The following is a 17,404-nucleotide window of genomic DNA, read 5'->3' on the forward strand; positions in this document are numbered from 1 at the left end:
GTCCGGCTTTAATCAGAACTGGCCAATTCCCTAACCTACCCCATGTCCAGTTCCACGGGAACTTATGAATTAATTGCGTTACGTAGTGTCTAACTTGCAGATATGTAAAAAAGTCACGATTATCCAAGCTATATTCTTGTTTTAAGTCTTCAAAGGATTTAATGTTCCCCGTCTCAAAATTAACCACTTGTCGTGCATAGTATATTCCCTGCCTCTTCCATTTCATCAGAATGGGTGAAGAAGTTCCTTCTTGGAATTCTGGATTACCAATAAGGGTTTGATGTTTAGGTATATCTGTGTTAATTCCAACTTTTGCTCCAATCTTTTTCCACGCCTTAATGATTATAAAGATTGTTTTAAACTTCTTTACTTGTTTAGGAATAGAGTTATAAGACAAGTGCAGCAAAGATAGTGGAATTAGAGGGAATATTATGTTTGCCTCAAGATCATTGTCTGTGAAATAATCTGCTTCTGCTATCCAGTCAGAAGCTATACGACCTAGAAAAACAAGATTATAGGAATGCAGATCAGAGAGTGCCAGTCCGGCATATTGTTTAGGGAAGGCTAGTTTTTGAAGTGAAATTCTAGGTTTTTTTGAATACCATATAAAACTTCTAAGAGTAGAATTAAATTTCTTTATATCATATATTTTAATCAGAACAGGAAGGTTCTGCAAGATATAGAGAATCTTAGGAAGGATAGTCATTTTGTAAAGAGCTATTCGCCCTGAGATGGAGAGTGGCAGATGTTGCCAATTCTTCATATAGCTCAGAGCTTGTTTTAATATAGGAGATATATTTAGAGAGTACCAATCTTTAGGATTATCTGATATTATGATTCCTAGATACCTAAAGGAACTTGTAACTAGTTTGTAAGGATGTTTTGTGCAGGAATCTTTCATTTTCCTCAGCCACAATAGTTCAGACTTTGTGTTGTTTATTTTATATCCTGAGCATCGACCGTATAAATCTACTATTTTATTAAATTTGGGAATATTTGACGATGTGTTGAGATATATAGTAGCAGGTCATCGGCATATAGGGAGACCTTCACCTCTTTTTTATGAATTTTTATTCCCTCAATCTGATGTCTAACTTTCAGTGCAAGTGGTTCAATTGCTAGGTTGAATAATAGAGGTGAAAGAGGACATCCTTGACGGGTTCCTCTTTCCATTCTAATTGTATCTGATACATGCCCATTAATAACTAGACTCGTGGATGAATATAAACATATATTTTCCACCAGTTTATAAAATTTGTTATCAATTCCAAAGCGTTGTACGGCATCTAATAAGAACTCATGATTAACACGATCAAATGCCTTTTCGGCGTCTACCGCTAATATTGCGGCATCAGACTGTTCTTTCAATGTACTCTCTTTGACATTCTTAAAGTAGTCAATAATTAGAAGTAATTGCCTAATTTTTGCTGCTGAACTGCGGTTGCGAATAAAGCCCACTTGGTCTTTATGAATGACATCTGCTATCCCCTCTTGTAATCTTGCTGCTAAAATTGATGTGAATATCTTATAATCTGAGTTTAACAGTGCTATTGGTCTATATGAGTCCCTGTTCACTGGATCTTTTCCCAGGTTTAAGTAGAAAGATAGTATTAGATTCTAAAATGTATTTGGTATTTGGACCTCGCCTGAGAAATATTGGTTAAAGAGTTTAGTTAAGTGGGGAATTAAGGTAGGTGCCATGATTTTATAAAAATCGTTAGGCATTGCGTCCGGACCTGGAGCTTTCTCAAGTTTTAATGATTGGATAGCTTTTGAGACTTCGAGCTCAGAAATGGGCCCATTTAATTTCTGGCTGAACTCAGATTTGAATTTCGTGATCTTTAAGTCTTTCCAGAACACATCCCTAGCCGACTTATCCATAGGTGTAGATGAATAAATTATTTTATAATGTTGGTAAAAAGATTCCAATATGTCTTCTGGGGCATTCAAATGACTATCCTTGATCTGTATTGATTCTATTGTTGGTGATTGTTTAAAGTTTTTTACTAGTTTAGATAGCAGCTTACCTGATTTATTTCCATATTTATATAGGTTCGCTTGATATTTTAGTTCTGATCGAATTGTTGAGGCTGTTAAGAAGGAATCCCGTTCTTTTTTCAATTTGGCATATCTAGTCCAGTTTTCTTCTGATTGAAAATTTAAAAATCTGTTATAAGCATTACTTACTGCTGCTGTTAGTTGCTTTTCCTTTAATCGAGAATTACGCTTGCCCCTCGCCATATAGGCGATGATTTCTCCCCTTAATACCGCTTTCGCTGTCTCCCAGACAACTGAGAAGTTAGATACTGATCCAATATTAAACTGAAAAAATTCTTCTAGTTTATTTTTTAGCCAATTACTGAATTTCGGATCGTTATTTAAATATTTTGGATAGAAAAAACGCGCTCTTCTTGTAGATAGATTATTTACTGGGATATCTAGCATCACAGGGGCGTGATCTGAGATACAAATTTCTGAAATGGTAGCTCTGGCTCCTCTTTGATATAAGCTATCATTTACTAGAATAAGATCAATTCTGGATAATGATTTAAATGCCTTTGAATAACATGTATAATTTTTTAAATCCGGGTTTTGGACCCGCCAGATATCTCTGACGGCTAGATTTTGAAAGATAGTGTTAAAAATTTTTGCTTCCAAGTTATCTTTTTTAGTTTTTTTTTGCGCAGTACCTCTTCTCAGTCTATCGAGGGGACATCGGGGTGCCATATTAAAATCACCTGCAACTATTACATAACCTTCTGCTACTTGAAGTAGTTGAGATTGGAGGGAGTCCCAGAATTCTGGTTTAATTGTGTTGGGGGCATATAAGTTGCATATTGTATATATAGATCCTGCTATTTTCAATTTTAGTATTAAATATCTGCTTTCTAAGTCTACTATTGTGAGTAGTTTGTCATATACTAATTTTTTTCCTAGTAAAATAGCTACCCCGTTTTTTCTATTGGAGGTCGGAGCGCAAATTACTTCTGACACCCATGTCGATTTAAGTTTCATGGATTCCTCTAGATTTAAATGTGTCTCTTGAATTAATGCTATTGATGTATTAATCCTTTGTAGGTGTGATAAAATCATTTTTCGTTTAATAGGGGATGTAATTCCCCCTATGTTCCATGTTGTGAGTCTAAGATTTTTACCCATCTAGTATATATTTATTGGTGTAAGTAGCAGATATGCAACAACAAAAAAATAAAAGAAAAATAAATAAATAAATAAATAAAAAAAAGAAAAGAAAAAATAAATAAATAAATAAGGAGAAAAAAGGAAAGAAACAAAGGTCTCCCTCAGCTCTGGAATTACAAAAAGTTTATCTATTATTAATATCATGGTGTAGATATGCAAGAATTTATTAATGGTATGGGAGAAAAAGAAACATAGAAAAAATTTATCTAAGCGATGGTTAAAACCCATGCTCTGCTAATTTTCTCTCTGCCTCGGCTACTGTTTGAAAAAAAAAAGTTTGACCTTCTACAGTTACCTTGAGCCTAGCAGGATAGATAACTGTGGCTTGCCAGCCGACCTTTAGCATTTTTCCACAGACTGGGGAGAGCTCCTTTCTCTTAGAAGATATCTCCATAGAGAAATCTTGAAATAACAATATCTTTGAGCCCTCATAGACCAAGAGCTGCTTTTTTCTGTAATATTGCATAAACAGCAATTTATCCTGATAATTTAAAAATTTTGCGATAATTAGTCTTGGTTTAGAGACATTTGGAGATCTCCCCAATCTGTGAACTCTCTCTATCAGAAAAGGCGTAGGTGGTGGGGGAATATTCAGCAATTGAGGGAGTGTGAGTGTCATGAATTTCATTAAATCTTCTTGCTGTACAGATTCTGGGTATCCTATAATTCTTAAATTATTCCTCCTTGCCCTATTCTCAAGATCATCTATTTTAGCTTGGAGTTTATTTATTAACTTTTGGTTTCCCTCAATTTTTGGGGTCTGAATATTTGTCTTATCCTCAAGATCAGAAATTCTCTGTTCTATTTCTTGTAGTCTACCAGCGAACTGTTTCACTTCTATTGCTAGTGATGCGATGTCCTGCTTTATTTAATTTTTTAGGGAATCAAATTTAGGTGATATGGCCTCTAGGATACTAGAGACTAAAGATTGTGTGTTTTGAGATTCTATGGAGCTTATGCTCTGTGATTGAGCAATAGAGTCGTGTGGTGCTACAGGGCTCTCTATGTTTTTTGTTCTGCGCTCCTTTGACTTTGCTGCCATACCTGGATTAGTCTTGGGAGTGCAAGTGGGGGAAGTGATATATTTGTCCATATACTCAGAAAGAGAGAGAAAAGCAAAAGGGTTCAATCAATGTGTGTGCGTGTGAGAGAAAAAAAAAAAAAAAAAAGAGGTGCTGAGAGTGAAAAAAAAAAAGAGGTGCTGAGAGTGAAAAAAAAAAAAAAAAAAAAAAAAAAAGAGGTGCTGAGAGTGAAAAAAAAAAAAAAAAAAGGAGGTGCTGAGAGTGAAAAAAAAAAGAGGTGCTGAGAGTGAAAAAAAAAAAAAAAAAAAAAAGTGCTGGGAGTGAGTGTGGGGATAAAAAAAGAAAAGGGGTGATTAATATGTTCTTATGTGAGTTTGGACCAGAATTGGCAGGGAATGTAAATAGAGACTACTGTGCTAAAGAAAAGAAAGATTCTCATTAAACCATGAGCTATTAATTAACACAGCCAGTTCACTAGCTCCAAAGAAAGAGGCAGAGATCTCATGTAGAAGCCTTTTCTAATTGCTTATACGATTTTGGAATACTAAATTTCAACTTTGTATGCTTAATATAGATCTGTTCTTTAAGAGATATTACAGCCTCTGCAGCAAGATCTTAATTTTTTGAGTAACTATTGTATCAGTTTTCTTACAGGTGCTATGGTTTATAATGTGACAGATTTCTGGCCCTTTAGGCTCTCAATTAGTTAAAATACAGACTATTTGTAAATTATATATCACCCCTATAAATCTCACTTCTATAGTTTTTCCTTTAAATATCTAGTAAAGAAATTTAGTGACTACAATAACAGGGATAAGCCATTCAATTATACAATTATTATAAGTTGTAACAAATTCTGGTATTTTTTCTAAAGAGTAATACAAATTCCCTTTTTAGTGAGGTTAACAGGCTCACTGGAAAGAATGGGTTCTCTGTTTGCCAATAAGTAGAAAATATATCATGTTATAAAGATAGAAAAAAAGGCTGCACAGATACTTAATTTTTAGATATTAAAGTAATACCCAGTTCCTGATTTAAAAAAACAATCTGAGTTCCTATAGGCCAAAAAGCCTTGCTGCAGTTCTTACTGAGATTAATAAATACAAAGGTAGTTCTTAAGCCAGTTACATATGAATCTAGCTTTTAAGCATACTTTAGTCCGTTATCAAGGCAAAGATATAAAAGAGTTCTTATAGTTTTTGTAGATAATTTTACTTCCTTGCTATGCCTTTTATTCATTAAAGGGGAGGTTATTCTCAAAGTAGCTTGATTTTAACTTCTTAAGCAGGTTTTTTTTTTTTTTTTTTTAAGCAGCAAAACTTGTAGGATAGAAAAGTCAATTTCAGTTAAATGCCTTCAATATTTCAACTTTAGCATAAGCCAGAGAGCAGAGTTTTGCCAAGTATGGATCAGGTAAAAAGACACAGATTATTCCCCCTTACCCCAATATGTTCCTTGTGCTTCAAGTTGAAGTTGGGTATGGAGCAAAAAAGAAAGTTTGTTCTGAATCCCAACCTTTCAAACTCTTTGCAATCTTTAGACGCTTAGCGGGGTGTCCTTCCAGCTGGTCTCAGCAGGTCCCGGTATGCTGAGTGCCTCCGTCTCCGAATCCCTCCGCGCAGTTCCGGGGGAGGAGAGGAGGAAATAAAACCAGGTTCACTATCCTCAGCGCTGAGCTCAATGATCCATCCGCTCACCACACGCAGCACCGGTGGGTGGGAGCGGGCTTGATTGCCCCCGAGGCAGGTCAGGTGCCGGTAAGTTGCTGTGAGGGTCCGCGCTTCAGTTTAGCAAGGGGGAATAATTCAAGGCAGGCTGCTTCTTGGTGCTGTTATGCTGCGGATTGCTAAGTCTGGTTAGCCCGGCATTTCCTCCATCAAGAAAAAAAGTCAGCGCTTCACTTGTGCTGCTAGCCAGGGTATTATTCTTTCATTATGGTAAGTTTACCCAGTAAAATGCTCAAATGGGTTATTAGTCTCTCCAGAGAAAGGTCTTTTATCTTAAGCGTATGATATCAGTTTACGCTGTGGAGGGTAGCTGGTGTGTTGGCTTTAACCAGCTGCAGAATTTCCTTCTAACATGAAGGATCCAAGCGCTACAAACCGCCAAGGTGTAACTGCAGGGGAGTGATGTCTGTACAGGTGCTCAGGTGCACTAATGCACAGGTGCAGCCTATGCACAGTCTCCTCCTCTTCCTCCCAACATGCTAGACTGTCCCTTTTAATGAACCTTTTTGCCTCCAAATATGCACATTTTATATGATTTTGTAGGTTTGTTTTTGTATTGTTTATGTAACACAAACTGTATATAACTAAATTTTGTTCTTGTCAAAAACTACTGGCATATGTTTTTTCCCTCATTTGTATTTCGACAGGTATTTTTTTCTACAAAGGACATCCTATAAAGCAAGTTGACATTTTAGGAACAGTGGTGTGTGTGAGAGAAAAGGAGACTTTTTACAATTATGGAGGTAAGGATATGTATTATTCACCCTAATGAGATTAACGTGTGGATTTTGTGAGCACCAATGAGATCACAGTTGCATCGTCTCTAATCTTGCTTTTTCACTCTGTCTACAACAATCAGGTTAAAGTGATTTCCTGTCAAACCGATAACAAAGCAAATGATCTGACAGCTTTAATGTTGTAATACAACCAAACTTAAACACATTTAAAAAACTAATTGGAATATTTAGGTTTCTGCTATTTTACAAAAGATAGATAATCCCTTAATTACCCATTCCCCAGTTTTGCATAACCAACACGGTTATAATAATACACGTTTTGCCTCTGTAATTACCTTGTATCTAAGGATCTGCAGACGGCCCCCTTATTTCAGTTCTTTTGACAGACTTGCATTTTAGCCAATCAGTGCTCACTCCTCGGTAAATTCACGTCCATATGCTCAATGTTATCTATATGAAACACATGAACTAATGCCCTCTAGTGGTGAAAAACTGTCAAAATGCATTTAGATTAGAGGTGGCCTTCAAGGTTTTAGAAATTTAGCATATGAACCTCCTAGGTTTAGCTTTCAACTAAGAATACCAAGAAAACAAAGCAAAATTATTACATTTATAAAACACAGTTGTAGACTAGAAAACATCATTTATGTAAGAACTTACCTGATAAATTCATTTCTTTCATATTGGCAAGAGTCCATGAGCTAGTGACGTATGGGATATACATTCCTACCAGGAGGGGCAAAGTTTCCCAAACCTCAAAATGCCTATAAATACACCTGCCACCACACCCACAATTCAGTTTAACGAATAGCCAAGAAGTGGGGTGATAAGAAAGGAGCGAAAGCATCAACAAGGAATTGGAATAATTGTGCTTTATACAAAAATTATAACCACCACAAAAAGGGTGGGCCTCATGGACTCTTGCCAATATGAAAGAAATGAATTTATCAGGCAAGTTCTTACATAAATTATGTTTTCTTTCATGTAATTGGCAAGAGTCCATGAGCTAGTGACGTATGTGATAGCAAATACCCAAGATGTGGAACTCCACGCAAGAGTCACTAGAGAGGGAGGGATAAAAATAAAGACAGCCAATTCCGCTGAAAAAAAGAATCCACACCCCAAATCAAAAGTTTTAATCTTATAATGAAAAAAACTGAAATTATAAGCAGAAGAATCAAACTGAAACAGCTGCCTGAAGAACTTTTCTACCAAAAACTGCTTCTGAAGAAGAGAAAACATCAAAATGGTAGAACTTAGTAAAAGTATGCAAAGAAGACCAAGTTGCTGCTTTGCAAATCTGATCAACAGAAGCTTCATTCTTAAAAGCCCAGGAAGTAAAAAAATGACCTAGTAGAATGAGCCGTAATCCTCTGAGGCGGGGATTTACCCGACTCCAAATAAGCATGATGAATCAAAAGCTTTAAACAAGAAGCCAAAGAAATGGTAGAAGCCTTCTGACCTTTCCTAGAACCAGAAAAGATAACAAATAGACTAGAAGTCTTTCTGAAATCTTTAGTAGCTTCAACATAATATTTTAAAGCTCTTACCACATCCAAAGAATGTAAAGATCTTTCCAAAGATTTCTTAGGATTAGGACACAACGAAGGGACAACAATTTCTCTACTAATGTTGTTGGAATTCACAACTTTAGGTAAAAATTTAAATGAAGTCCGCAAAACTGCCTTATCCTGATGAAAAATCAGAAATGGAGATTCACAAGAAAGAGCAGATAATTCAGAAACTCTTCTAGCAGAAGAGATGGCCAAAAGAAACAATACTTTCCAAGAAAGTAATTTAATGTCCAGAGAATGCATAGGCTCAAACGGAGGAGCCTGTAAAGCTCTCAAAACCAAATTAAGACTCCAAGGAGGATAAATTGACTTAATGACAGGCTTGATACGAACCAAAGCCTGTACAAAACAACGAATGTCAGGAAGATTAGCAATTTTTCTGTGAAATAGGACAAAAAGAGCAGAGATTTGTCCTTTCAAGGAACTTGCAGACAAACCCTTATCCAAACCATCCTGAAGAAACTGTAAAATTCTAGGAGTTCTAAAAGAATGCCAAGAGAATTTATGAGAAGAACACCATGAAATGTAAGTCTTCCAAACTCGGTAGTAAATCTTTCTAGACACAGATTTGCGAGCCTGCAACATAGTATTAATCACTGAGTCAGAGAAACCTCTATGACTAAGCACTAAGCGTTCAATCTCCATGCCTTCAAATTTAATGATTTGAGATCCTGATGGAAAAACGGACCTTGAGAAAGTAGGTCTGGCCTTAACGGAAGTGGCCAAGTTTGGCAACTGGACATCTGAACAAGATCCGCATATCAAAACCTGTGTGGCCATGCTGGAGCCACCAGCAGTACAAATGAACGTTCCATTATGATTTTGGAAATCACTCTTGGAAGAAGAACTAGAGGCAGAAAGATATAAGCAGGATGATAATTCCAAGGAAGTGACAACGCATTCACTGATTCTGCCTGAGGATCCCTGGACCTGGACAGATACCTGGGAAGTTTCCTGTTTAGATGAGAAGCCATCAGATCTATTTCTGGAAGCCCCCACATCTGAACAATCTGAAGCAACACATCTGGGTGAAGAGACCATTCTCCCGGATGTAAAGTCTGGCGACTGAGATAATCCGCTTCCCAATTGTCTATACCTGGGATATGGACCGCAGAGATTAGACAGGAGCTGTATTCCGCCCATGCAAGTATCCGAGATACTTCTTTCATAGCTTGAGGACTGTGAGTCCCACCTTGATGATTGACATACGCCACGGTTGTGACATTGTCTGTCTGAAAACAAATAAACGGTTCTCTCTTCAGAAGAGGCCAGGACTGAAGAGCTCTGAGAATTGCACAGAGTTCCAAGATATTGATTGGTAATCTCGCCTCTTGAGATTTCCAAACCCCCTGCGCTGTCAGAGACCCCCAGACAGCTCCCCAACCTAAAAGACTCGCATCTGTTGTGATCACAGTCCAGGTTGGACGAAGAAAAGAGGCCCCTTGAACTATACGATGGTGATCTAACCACCAAGTCAGAGATAGTCGAGTATTGGGATTTAAGTATATTAATTGTTATATCTTTGTATAATCCCTGCACCATTGGTTCAGTATACAAAGCTGAAGAGGTCTCATGTGAAAACGAGCAAAGGGGATTGCGTCCGATGCTGCAGTCATGAGACCTAAAACCTCCATGCACATAGCTACTGAAGGGAATGACTGAGACTGAAGGTTCTGACAAGCTGAAACCAATTTCAGACATCTTTTGTCTGTTAGAGACAAAGTCATGGATACTGAATCTATTTGGAATCCTAAAAAGGTTACCCTTGTCTGAGGAATCAAAGAACTCTTTGGTAAATTGATCCTCCAACCATGTTTTTGAAGAAACAACACAAGTTGATTTGTGTGAGATTCTGCAGAATGTAAAGACTGAGCAAGTACCAAGATATCGTCCAAATAAAGAAACGCTGCAATACCCCGCTCTCTGATTAGAGAGTAGGGCACCGAGAACCTTTGAAAAGATCCTCAGAGCTGTTGCTAGGCCAAAAGGAAGAGCAACAAATTGCTAATGCTTATCTAGAAAAGAGAATCTCAGGAACTGATAGTGATCTGGATGAATCGGAATATGAAGATAAGCATCCTGTAAGTCTATTGTGGACATATAATGCCCTTGCGGAACAAAAGGCAGAATAGTCCTTATAGTCACCACTTTGAATGTTGGTATTCTTACATAACGATTCAAAATTTTTAGATCCAGAACTGATCTGAAATAATTCTCTCTCTTTGGAACAATGAACAGATTTGAATAAAACCCCAGACCCCGTTCCAGATATGGAACTGGCACAATTACCCCAGATGACTCCAGGTCTGAAACACACTTCAGGAAAGCCTGAGCCTTTACCGGGTTCACTGGAATGCGTGAGAGAAAGAAACTTCTCACAGGCGGTCTTACTTTGAAACCTATTCTGTACCCTTGAGAAACAATGTTCTGAATCCAATGATTTTGGATTGAATTGATCCAAACATCTTTGAAAAATCGTAGTCTGCCCCCTACCAGCTGTGCTGGAATGAGGGCCGCACCTTCATGCGGACTTGGGGGCTGGTTTTGATTTTCTAAAAGGCTTGGATTTATTCCAGACTGGAGAAGGCTTCCAATTGGAAACCGTTCCTTTAGGGGAAGGGTCAGGCTTCTGCTCCTTATTCTGACGAAAGGAACGAAAACGGTTAGCAGCCCTAAATTTACCTTTAGATTTTTTATCCTGAGGCAAAAAAGCTCCCTTCCCCCCAGTGACAGTTGAAGTTATAGAATCCAACTGAGAACCAAACTATTTATTACCTTGGAAAGAAAGAGATAGCAACGTTGACTTAGAAGTCATATCTGCATTCCAAGATTTAAGCCATAAAGCTCTTCTAGCTAAAATAGCTAAAGACATATACCTGACATCAATTCTAATTATATCAAAAATGGCATCACAAATGAAATTATTAGCATGTTGAATTAGCTTAACAATGCTATACACATTAGGATCTGGTACTTGTTGCGCTAAAGCCTCCAACCAAGAAGTTGAAGCCGCAGCAACATCAGCCAAAGAAATAGCAGGCCTAAGATGATGACCTGAACATAAATAAGCCTTCCTTAGATAAGATTCAAGCTTCCTATCTTCCGTAGGAATAGTAGTACGTTTAGCAAGAGTAGAGATAGCCCCATCAACTTTGGGAATTTTTTCCCAAAACTCCAATCTATCAGATGGCAAAGGGTACAGTCTCTTAAACCTTGAAGGAGTAAATGAGGTACCAAACTATTCCATTCCCTAGAAATTACATCTGAAATAGTGTCAGGAACTGGAAAAACCTCTGGAATAACTACATGAGGTTTAAAAAATGAATTTAAACGTTTACTGGTTTTAATATCAAGAGGACTAGACTCCTCCATATCTAATGCAATCAACACCTCTTTTAATAAAGAACAAATAAACTCCATTTTAAATAAATATGAAGATTTGTCAGTGTCAATATCTGAGGCAGAATCTTCTGAACCAGATAGATCCTCATCAGAGATAGATAAATCAGAATGCTGGCGGTCATTTAAAAATTCATCAAATTTATGAGAAGTTTTAAAAGACCTTTTACGTTTATTAGAAAGTGGTATAACAGACAGTGCCTTCTGAATAGAATTAGAAACAAATTCTCTTACATTAACAGGAATATCCTGAACATTAGATGTTGAAGGAACAACAACAGGTAATGGACTACTACTAATGGAAATATTGTCTGGTTTTGAAAGTTTATCATGACAACTAACACATACTACAGCCGGAGGAGCAGTTACCACAAGTTTACAACAAATGCACTTAGCTTTGGTAGAACCGACATCAGGCAGCAGCATTCCAGAAGTAGATTCTGATACAGGGTCAGATTGAGACATCTTGCAATATGTAATAGAAAAAACAACATATAAAGCAAAATTATCAAATTCCTTATATGACAGTTTCAGGAATGGGAAAAAATGCAAACAGAATAAGCCTCTGGAAACCAGAAGCAAAAAGAAACAATGATTTAAATAATGTCAAAAAAACTGGCGCCAAGTATGACGCCCACAATTGACAAAATATTTTTTGCGCCAAAAACGTCTGCAACAAACACGAGCATCATAGATGACGCAACTATGTGAAAACTCTCGGCGCCAACTAAGACGCCGGAAATGACGTCATAACGTCAATAAACGTAATTCTCACGCCAAAAAAGTCTTGCGCCAAAAATGACGCAATAAATTACAGCATTTTGTGCTCCCACGAGCCTAACAGCCCGCAATTTAGAAAGAAAAGTCAATTTGAAAATTTTTCAGGTAAGGAAAAAATTTATTCATATGCATTTCCCAAAATGAAACTGACAGTCTGTAAGAAGGAAATATACTGATTAACCTGAATCATGGCAAATATAAGTATAAAACATATATTTAGAACTTAACATATAAAGTGCCAAACCATAGCTGAGAGTGTCATAAATAAAATAAAACATACTTGCCAAAAGACACTCATCTACATAAAGTAGATAGCCAAACCAGTACTGAAACGAGAATCAGCAGAGGTAATGGTATATAAGAGTATATCGTCGATCTGAAAAGGGAGGTAGGAGATGAATCTCTACGACCGAAAACAGAGAACCTATGAAATAGATCCCCGTTAGGATGACCATTGCATTCAATAGGTAATACTCCCTTCACATCCCTCTGTCATTCACTGCACTCTGAGAGGAAAACGGGCTTCAGCATGCTGCGAAGCGCATATCAACATAGAAATCTAGCACAAACTTACTTCACCACCTCCATAGGAGGCAAAGTTTGTAAAACTGAATTGTGGGTGTGGTGGGGGGTGTATTTATAGGCATTTTGAGGTTTGGGAAACTTTGCGCCTCCTGGTAGGAATGTATATCCCATACGTCACTAGCTCATGGACTCTTGCCAATTACATGAAAGAAATACTATTTTGTATTTGAATATTACATTTATAAAACACAGTTGTAGACTAGGGGGTCGATCCGATAAAAATCGTCGCCCGCAAAAGCTGGCGACGCCAATATTTGCGCGGGTTTGGTATCCTATATACGGCGTAACCTAGAAGTTACGCGCGTATATTTCTGCCGTCGCCCGTAGTTTTTTGGGCCATAGGCAGGTATACCAAACCCGCGCAGTTTGGTATCCAATATACAGCGTAAGGACTTACGTGGCGAAAATGGAGAAATCTTACTCTATTTTCACCTCGCCACAAAAAGCAGCCGTAAGAAGCCTTACGCTGACTATTGGAGCCCTGTAACTCCCTAAACTGGCTGGTAAAATAAACCTAACGCATGCGCAATGTCTATCTCCCTGTCAACCGCGATCCCCCGCCGTAATCCCTAATAAAGTATTTAACCCCTAAACCGTCGCCATCTACATAAACTAACCCCATACTGTGAGCCCCTAAAACCGCCACCATCTAACTGATCTATCCCCTAATGTGAACCCCTTACACCGCCGCCATCTATATTAAAATTATTAACCCCTAATTTAATCTACCTACCCCGCCGCCAGCTATATTATCTATATTAACCCTAAGTATATTATAGTTAATATAGTTATTACATTATATATATTAACTATATTAACCCTAATTATATTAGGGTTAATATAGTTAATATAGTTACTATAGTATTTATATAAACTATATTAACTCTATCTAACCCTAACACCCCTAACTAAATTCTTATTAAATAAATCTAATTCATATTATAAACTAAAATATTCCTATTTAAATCTAAATACTTACCTATAAAATAAACCCTAAGATAGCTACAATGTAATTAATAATTACATTATAGCTATGTTAGGGTTTATATTTATTTTACAGGTAAATTGTTAATTATTTTAACTAGGTATAATAGCTATTAAATAGTTATTACCTATTTAATAGCTACCTAGTTAAAATAATTACCCAATTACTTGTAAAATAAATCCTAACCTAAGTTACAAATACACCTACACTATCAATAAATTAAATAAACTACAAATATCTATCTAAAAATACAATTAAATAAACTAAACTAAATTACAAAAAAAACAAACTAGGTAGCTATTAAATAGGTAATAACTATTTAATAGCTATTATACCTAGTTAAAATAATTAACAATTTACGTATGGGATATACATTCCTACCAGGAGGCGCAAAGTTTCCCAAACCTTTATTATTTTATTAGGGGGCTTAGAATAGGTGTAATTAGCTTAAAAGCTAATTACACCTATTCTAAGCCCCCTAATAAAATAATAAAGCCCCCCAAAATAAAAAAATTCCCTACCCTATTCTAAATTAAAAAAAAGTTCAAAGCTCTTTTACCTTACCAGCCCTTAAAAGGGCCTTTTGTGGGGCATGCCCCAAAGAAAACTGCTCTTTTGCCTGCAAAAAAAACACAATACCACCCCCCAACATTACAACCCACCACCCACATACCCCTAATCTAACCCAAACCCCCCTTAAATAAACCTAACACTACCCCCCCTGAAGATCTCCCTACCTTGTATTCACCCCGCCGGGCAGAACTCCTCATCCGATCCGGGCGATGTCTTCCAGCAAGCGGCAGTGAAGCCTTCTTCCATCCGGGCGATGTTTTTTTTTTTTTTTAATTTTTCAAAGAGCTTTATTGAACTTATCATAGTTACAAATGAGAACATGTCAATAAGATTAAAAGAAAAGAAAAAAAAAACTGTGAGGACACAAATCGTCCTCAGAACAATGTAATATTACACACTTTAAAATGGATGAAGCTCTGTTCAAGATGATACCAAAAGTACAGAAATTAGCCGTAATCCATAAAGGTACCTTATAACACGGATGAGGGAGACACAGAGGTCTCTTGACCAGAAGAAAAGGGGACAGGACAGGAGTCTAGAAGTGAGATGGGGGGGGGAGGGAGAGGGAGGAGGGGTATATCGTTAGTCATGAGTGGGCGTATTGTGTAAACCATCCGGATCGAAACGGGTCTATCCCCAAATCAAACCCTATGCCCCCCCGTGAGAAGCTAACTAGGAGAGAGAACATTAGGTTTCCAGGTTGTGTCATATGCGTCTTTCCAGTCAGCCCATGTAAGCTCAAAGAGGTCTGAGTTACCCACTTTATAAAATGTCTTTTTCCATATGTGCAGAGAATCCCCTCTCTGACCACAACCTCTCCAACAATACGGGGATGCGCTAGTAAATATTTTAGCCAGCCTGGTAGGCACATAATACCAATGAGCCACCAACTTGTAATAAGTCTCAAATAAGGTGGTGCAATGTATGGCCTTTTTGGTACGCTCAAGCGCGTGTTCCCAATCTTCTTCTGTTAGTGATTTGTCAAGCAGGGAATCCCACTTTACAAGGTGGGGAGTTGAATCCGAATTTTAAGTTAGAGTCCAACAGGGTATAATGTCTGGAGAGGGGTCTGTATAGCCTATTTCCCTAGTTCCAAGTGGACTCCCACGGGGTCAGTGGGCGGACTAACTGAGGTTTAAAGCCCCAAGAGGTCAAGAAGCTTTTAATTCTGTGGTGTTCAAATTTTAGGATATGGGGTAAGGCCACATCAGCCCCTAACTGAGAGACAGATTTGAATCCGCTTTCCGGAGGCGGAAGCCAGAGGTCCGAGACCACATTAATTCCGATTTGAGTCCATTTCAGCGGATGGGAATCCTGTAAGCCTGCCAATAGGCCGGGCATTGAGGTTATGGGAGAAGGGTGAGGGGCAATTTGTCTAGAGTGACGGATTTTATCCCAAAATTGCAGGCATTCCCGAATGATGGGATTTATCAAGGTTAATTCTCTGCGACAGTGTGTGGGCGTCCAGATCAGGTCTCGTAAGGTTAGGTTGTAGGGCAACGAAGCCTGTTCAATGAAGCGCCATTTGCAGGTAGACTGCTTGACTCCCCATTGTGAGATATGGGTGAGCATGGCTCCCTCTTAGTATCTTACTATCGAGGGAGAGCCCAGGCCTCCTTTTAACCTGGGCAATTGCAGAACTCTCTGCGCCACCCTTGGGGGTTTGCCCTGCCAAATATGTTTAGTGAATTCGCTCTGGAACTGTAAGAGAATTTGCCTGGGGACTCTGATTGGCAGACAACGGAATAAGTATGTGAGACGAGGTAGGAAAGACATCTTTAAAGCTGCGATCCGTCCCATCCACGAGACTTGCGAGAGGTTCCAACTCTTACTAAGGGAGCGAAGCTCCGATAGCAAAGGGAGATAATTGTCCCTAATAATCCGGGGGAAGTCATTGGAAAGATTGACGCCTAAATGCGTCACCGATGTTTCCGACCATCTGAAAGGGTATTTGGTTTTTAGAGGGGCCAATGCCGAGTGCTGGAAGCCTTGGGTGTAGATCTCTGTTTTAGGAATGTTTAGTTTATAGTGAGAATGGGCATTAAATTCGCTGACTATCTGTAGGAGTCTAGGAAGAGTGGTCGCAAGATCCAAAGAGAAAAGGGTAATGTCGTCAGCAAACAAGGCTATATTGTGCTTGGTACCACATAGGGTGATCCCGCTCATGTGTGGGTCCAATCTGATTTGTTCTGCCAGCGGCTCAATGGCCAGCGCAAAGAGCAGGGGTGACAGGGGGCAACCCTGTCTAGTCCCGTTGAAGATATAGAAAGGGGGAGTTTGGAAACCGAGCCCCTTTACCGAGGCGGAGGGAGTAGAATATAAGGCTTTAATTGCTCCCACTAGGGAGCTTGGGAATTGAAAGATATCAAGCACTTCCCACAGGAACCGCCATCTCACCCGATCAAAGGCCTTTTCGGCGTCCAATGAAATAATCGCCATAGGTTTATTAAGGCTGGACGACAGGCTCATCACATTCAAAAGTCTTCTAGTGTTATCTGGCCCTTCTCTTTTGGGGATAAATCCAACTTGGTCTGGATTGATCAGATGGGGAAGAAGACTGGCAACACGATTAGCTAAAATTTTGGAGAAGAATTTAATATCAGTGTTGATTAGCGAGATTGGCCTATAACTGGCACAAAGAGAGGGGTCCTTATTGGGTTTCAAAATAGTTATAATAGTGGCTTCAAGGAATTCACTCTTGAAATTACCTTCGCTTCTAGCTAAGTTAAAGAGTCTAAGAAGCAGGGGGGAAAGTTCTTGAATGTAAGTTTTATAGAAATGCACTGGGAAGCCATCTGGTCCAGGCGATTTAAATGATTTG

General features: G+C 38.3%; 1 protein-coding gene across 1 annotated transcript in view; it reads left to right on the forward strand.

Annotated features, from left to right (window-relative positions):
- The window catches only part of STN1 (STN1 subunit of CST complex), a 343,767-nt gene that overhangs the window by 105,796 nt on the left and 220,567 nt on the right, over positions 1–17,404 (forward strand). The window contains exon 3 of the mRNA XM_053692435.1: positions 6,598–6,693. Within this exon, the coding sequence (XP_053548410.1) occupies positions 6,598–6,693 (96 nt within the window). The remainder of the gene's footprint in view (positions 1–6,597; positions 6,694–17,404) is intronic.

Source organism: Bombina bombina, chromosome 9, assembly GCF_027579735.1.
Source record: "Bombina bombina isolate aBomBom1 chromosome 9, aBomBom1.pri, whole genome shotgun sequence".
Classification (NCBI taxonomy): domain Eukaryota; kingdom Metazoa; phylum Chordata; class Amphibia; order Anura; family Bombinatoridae; genus Bombina; species Bombina bombina.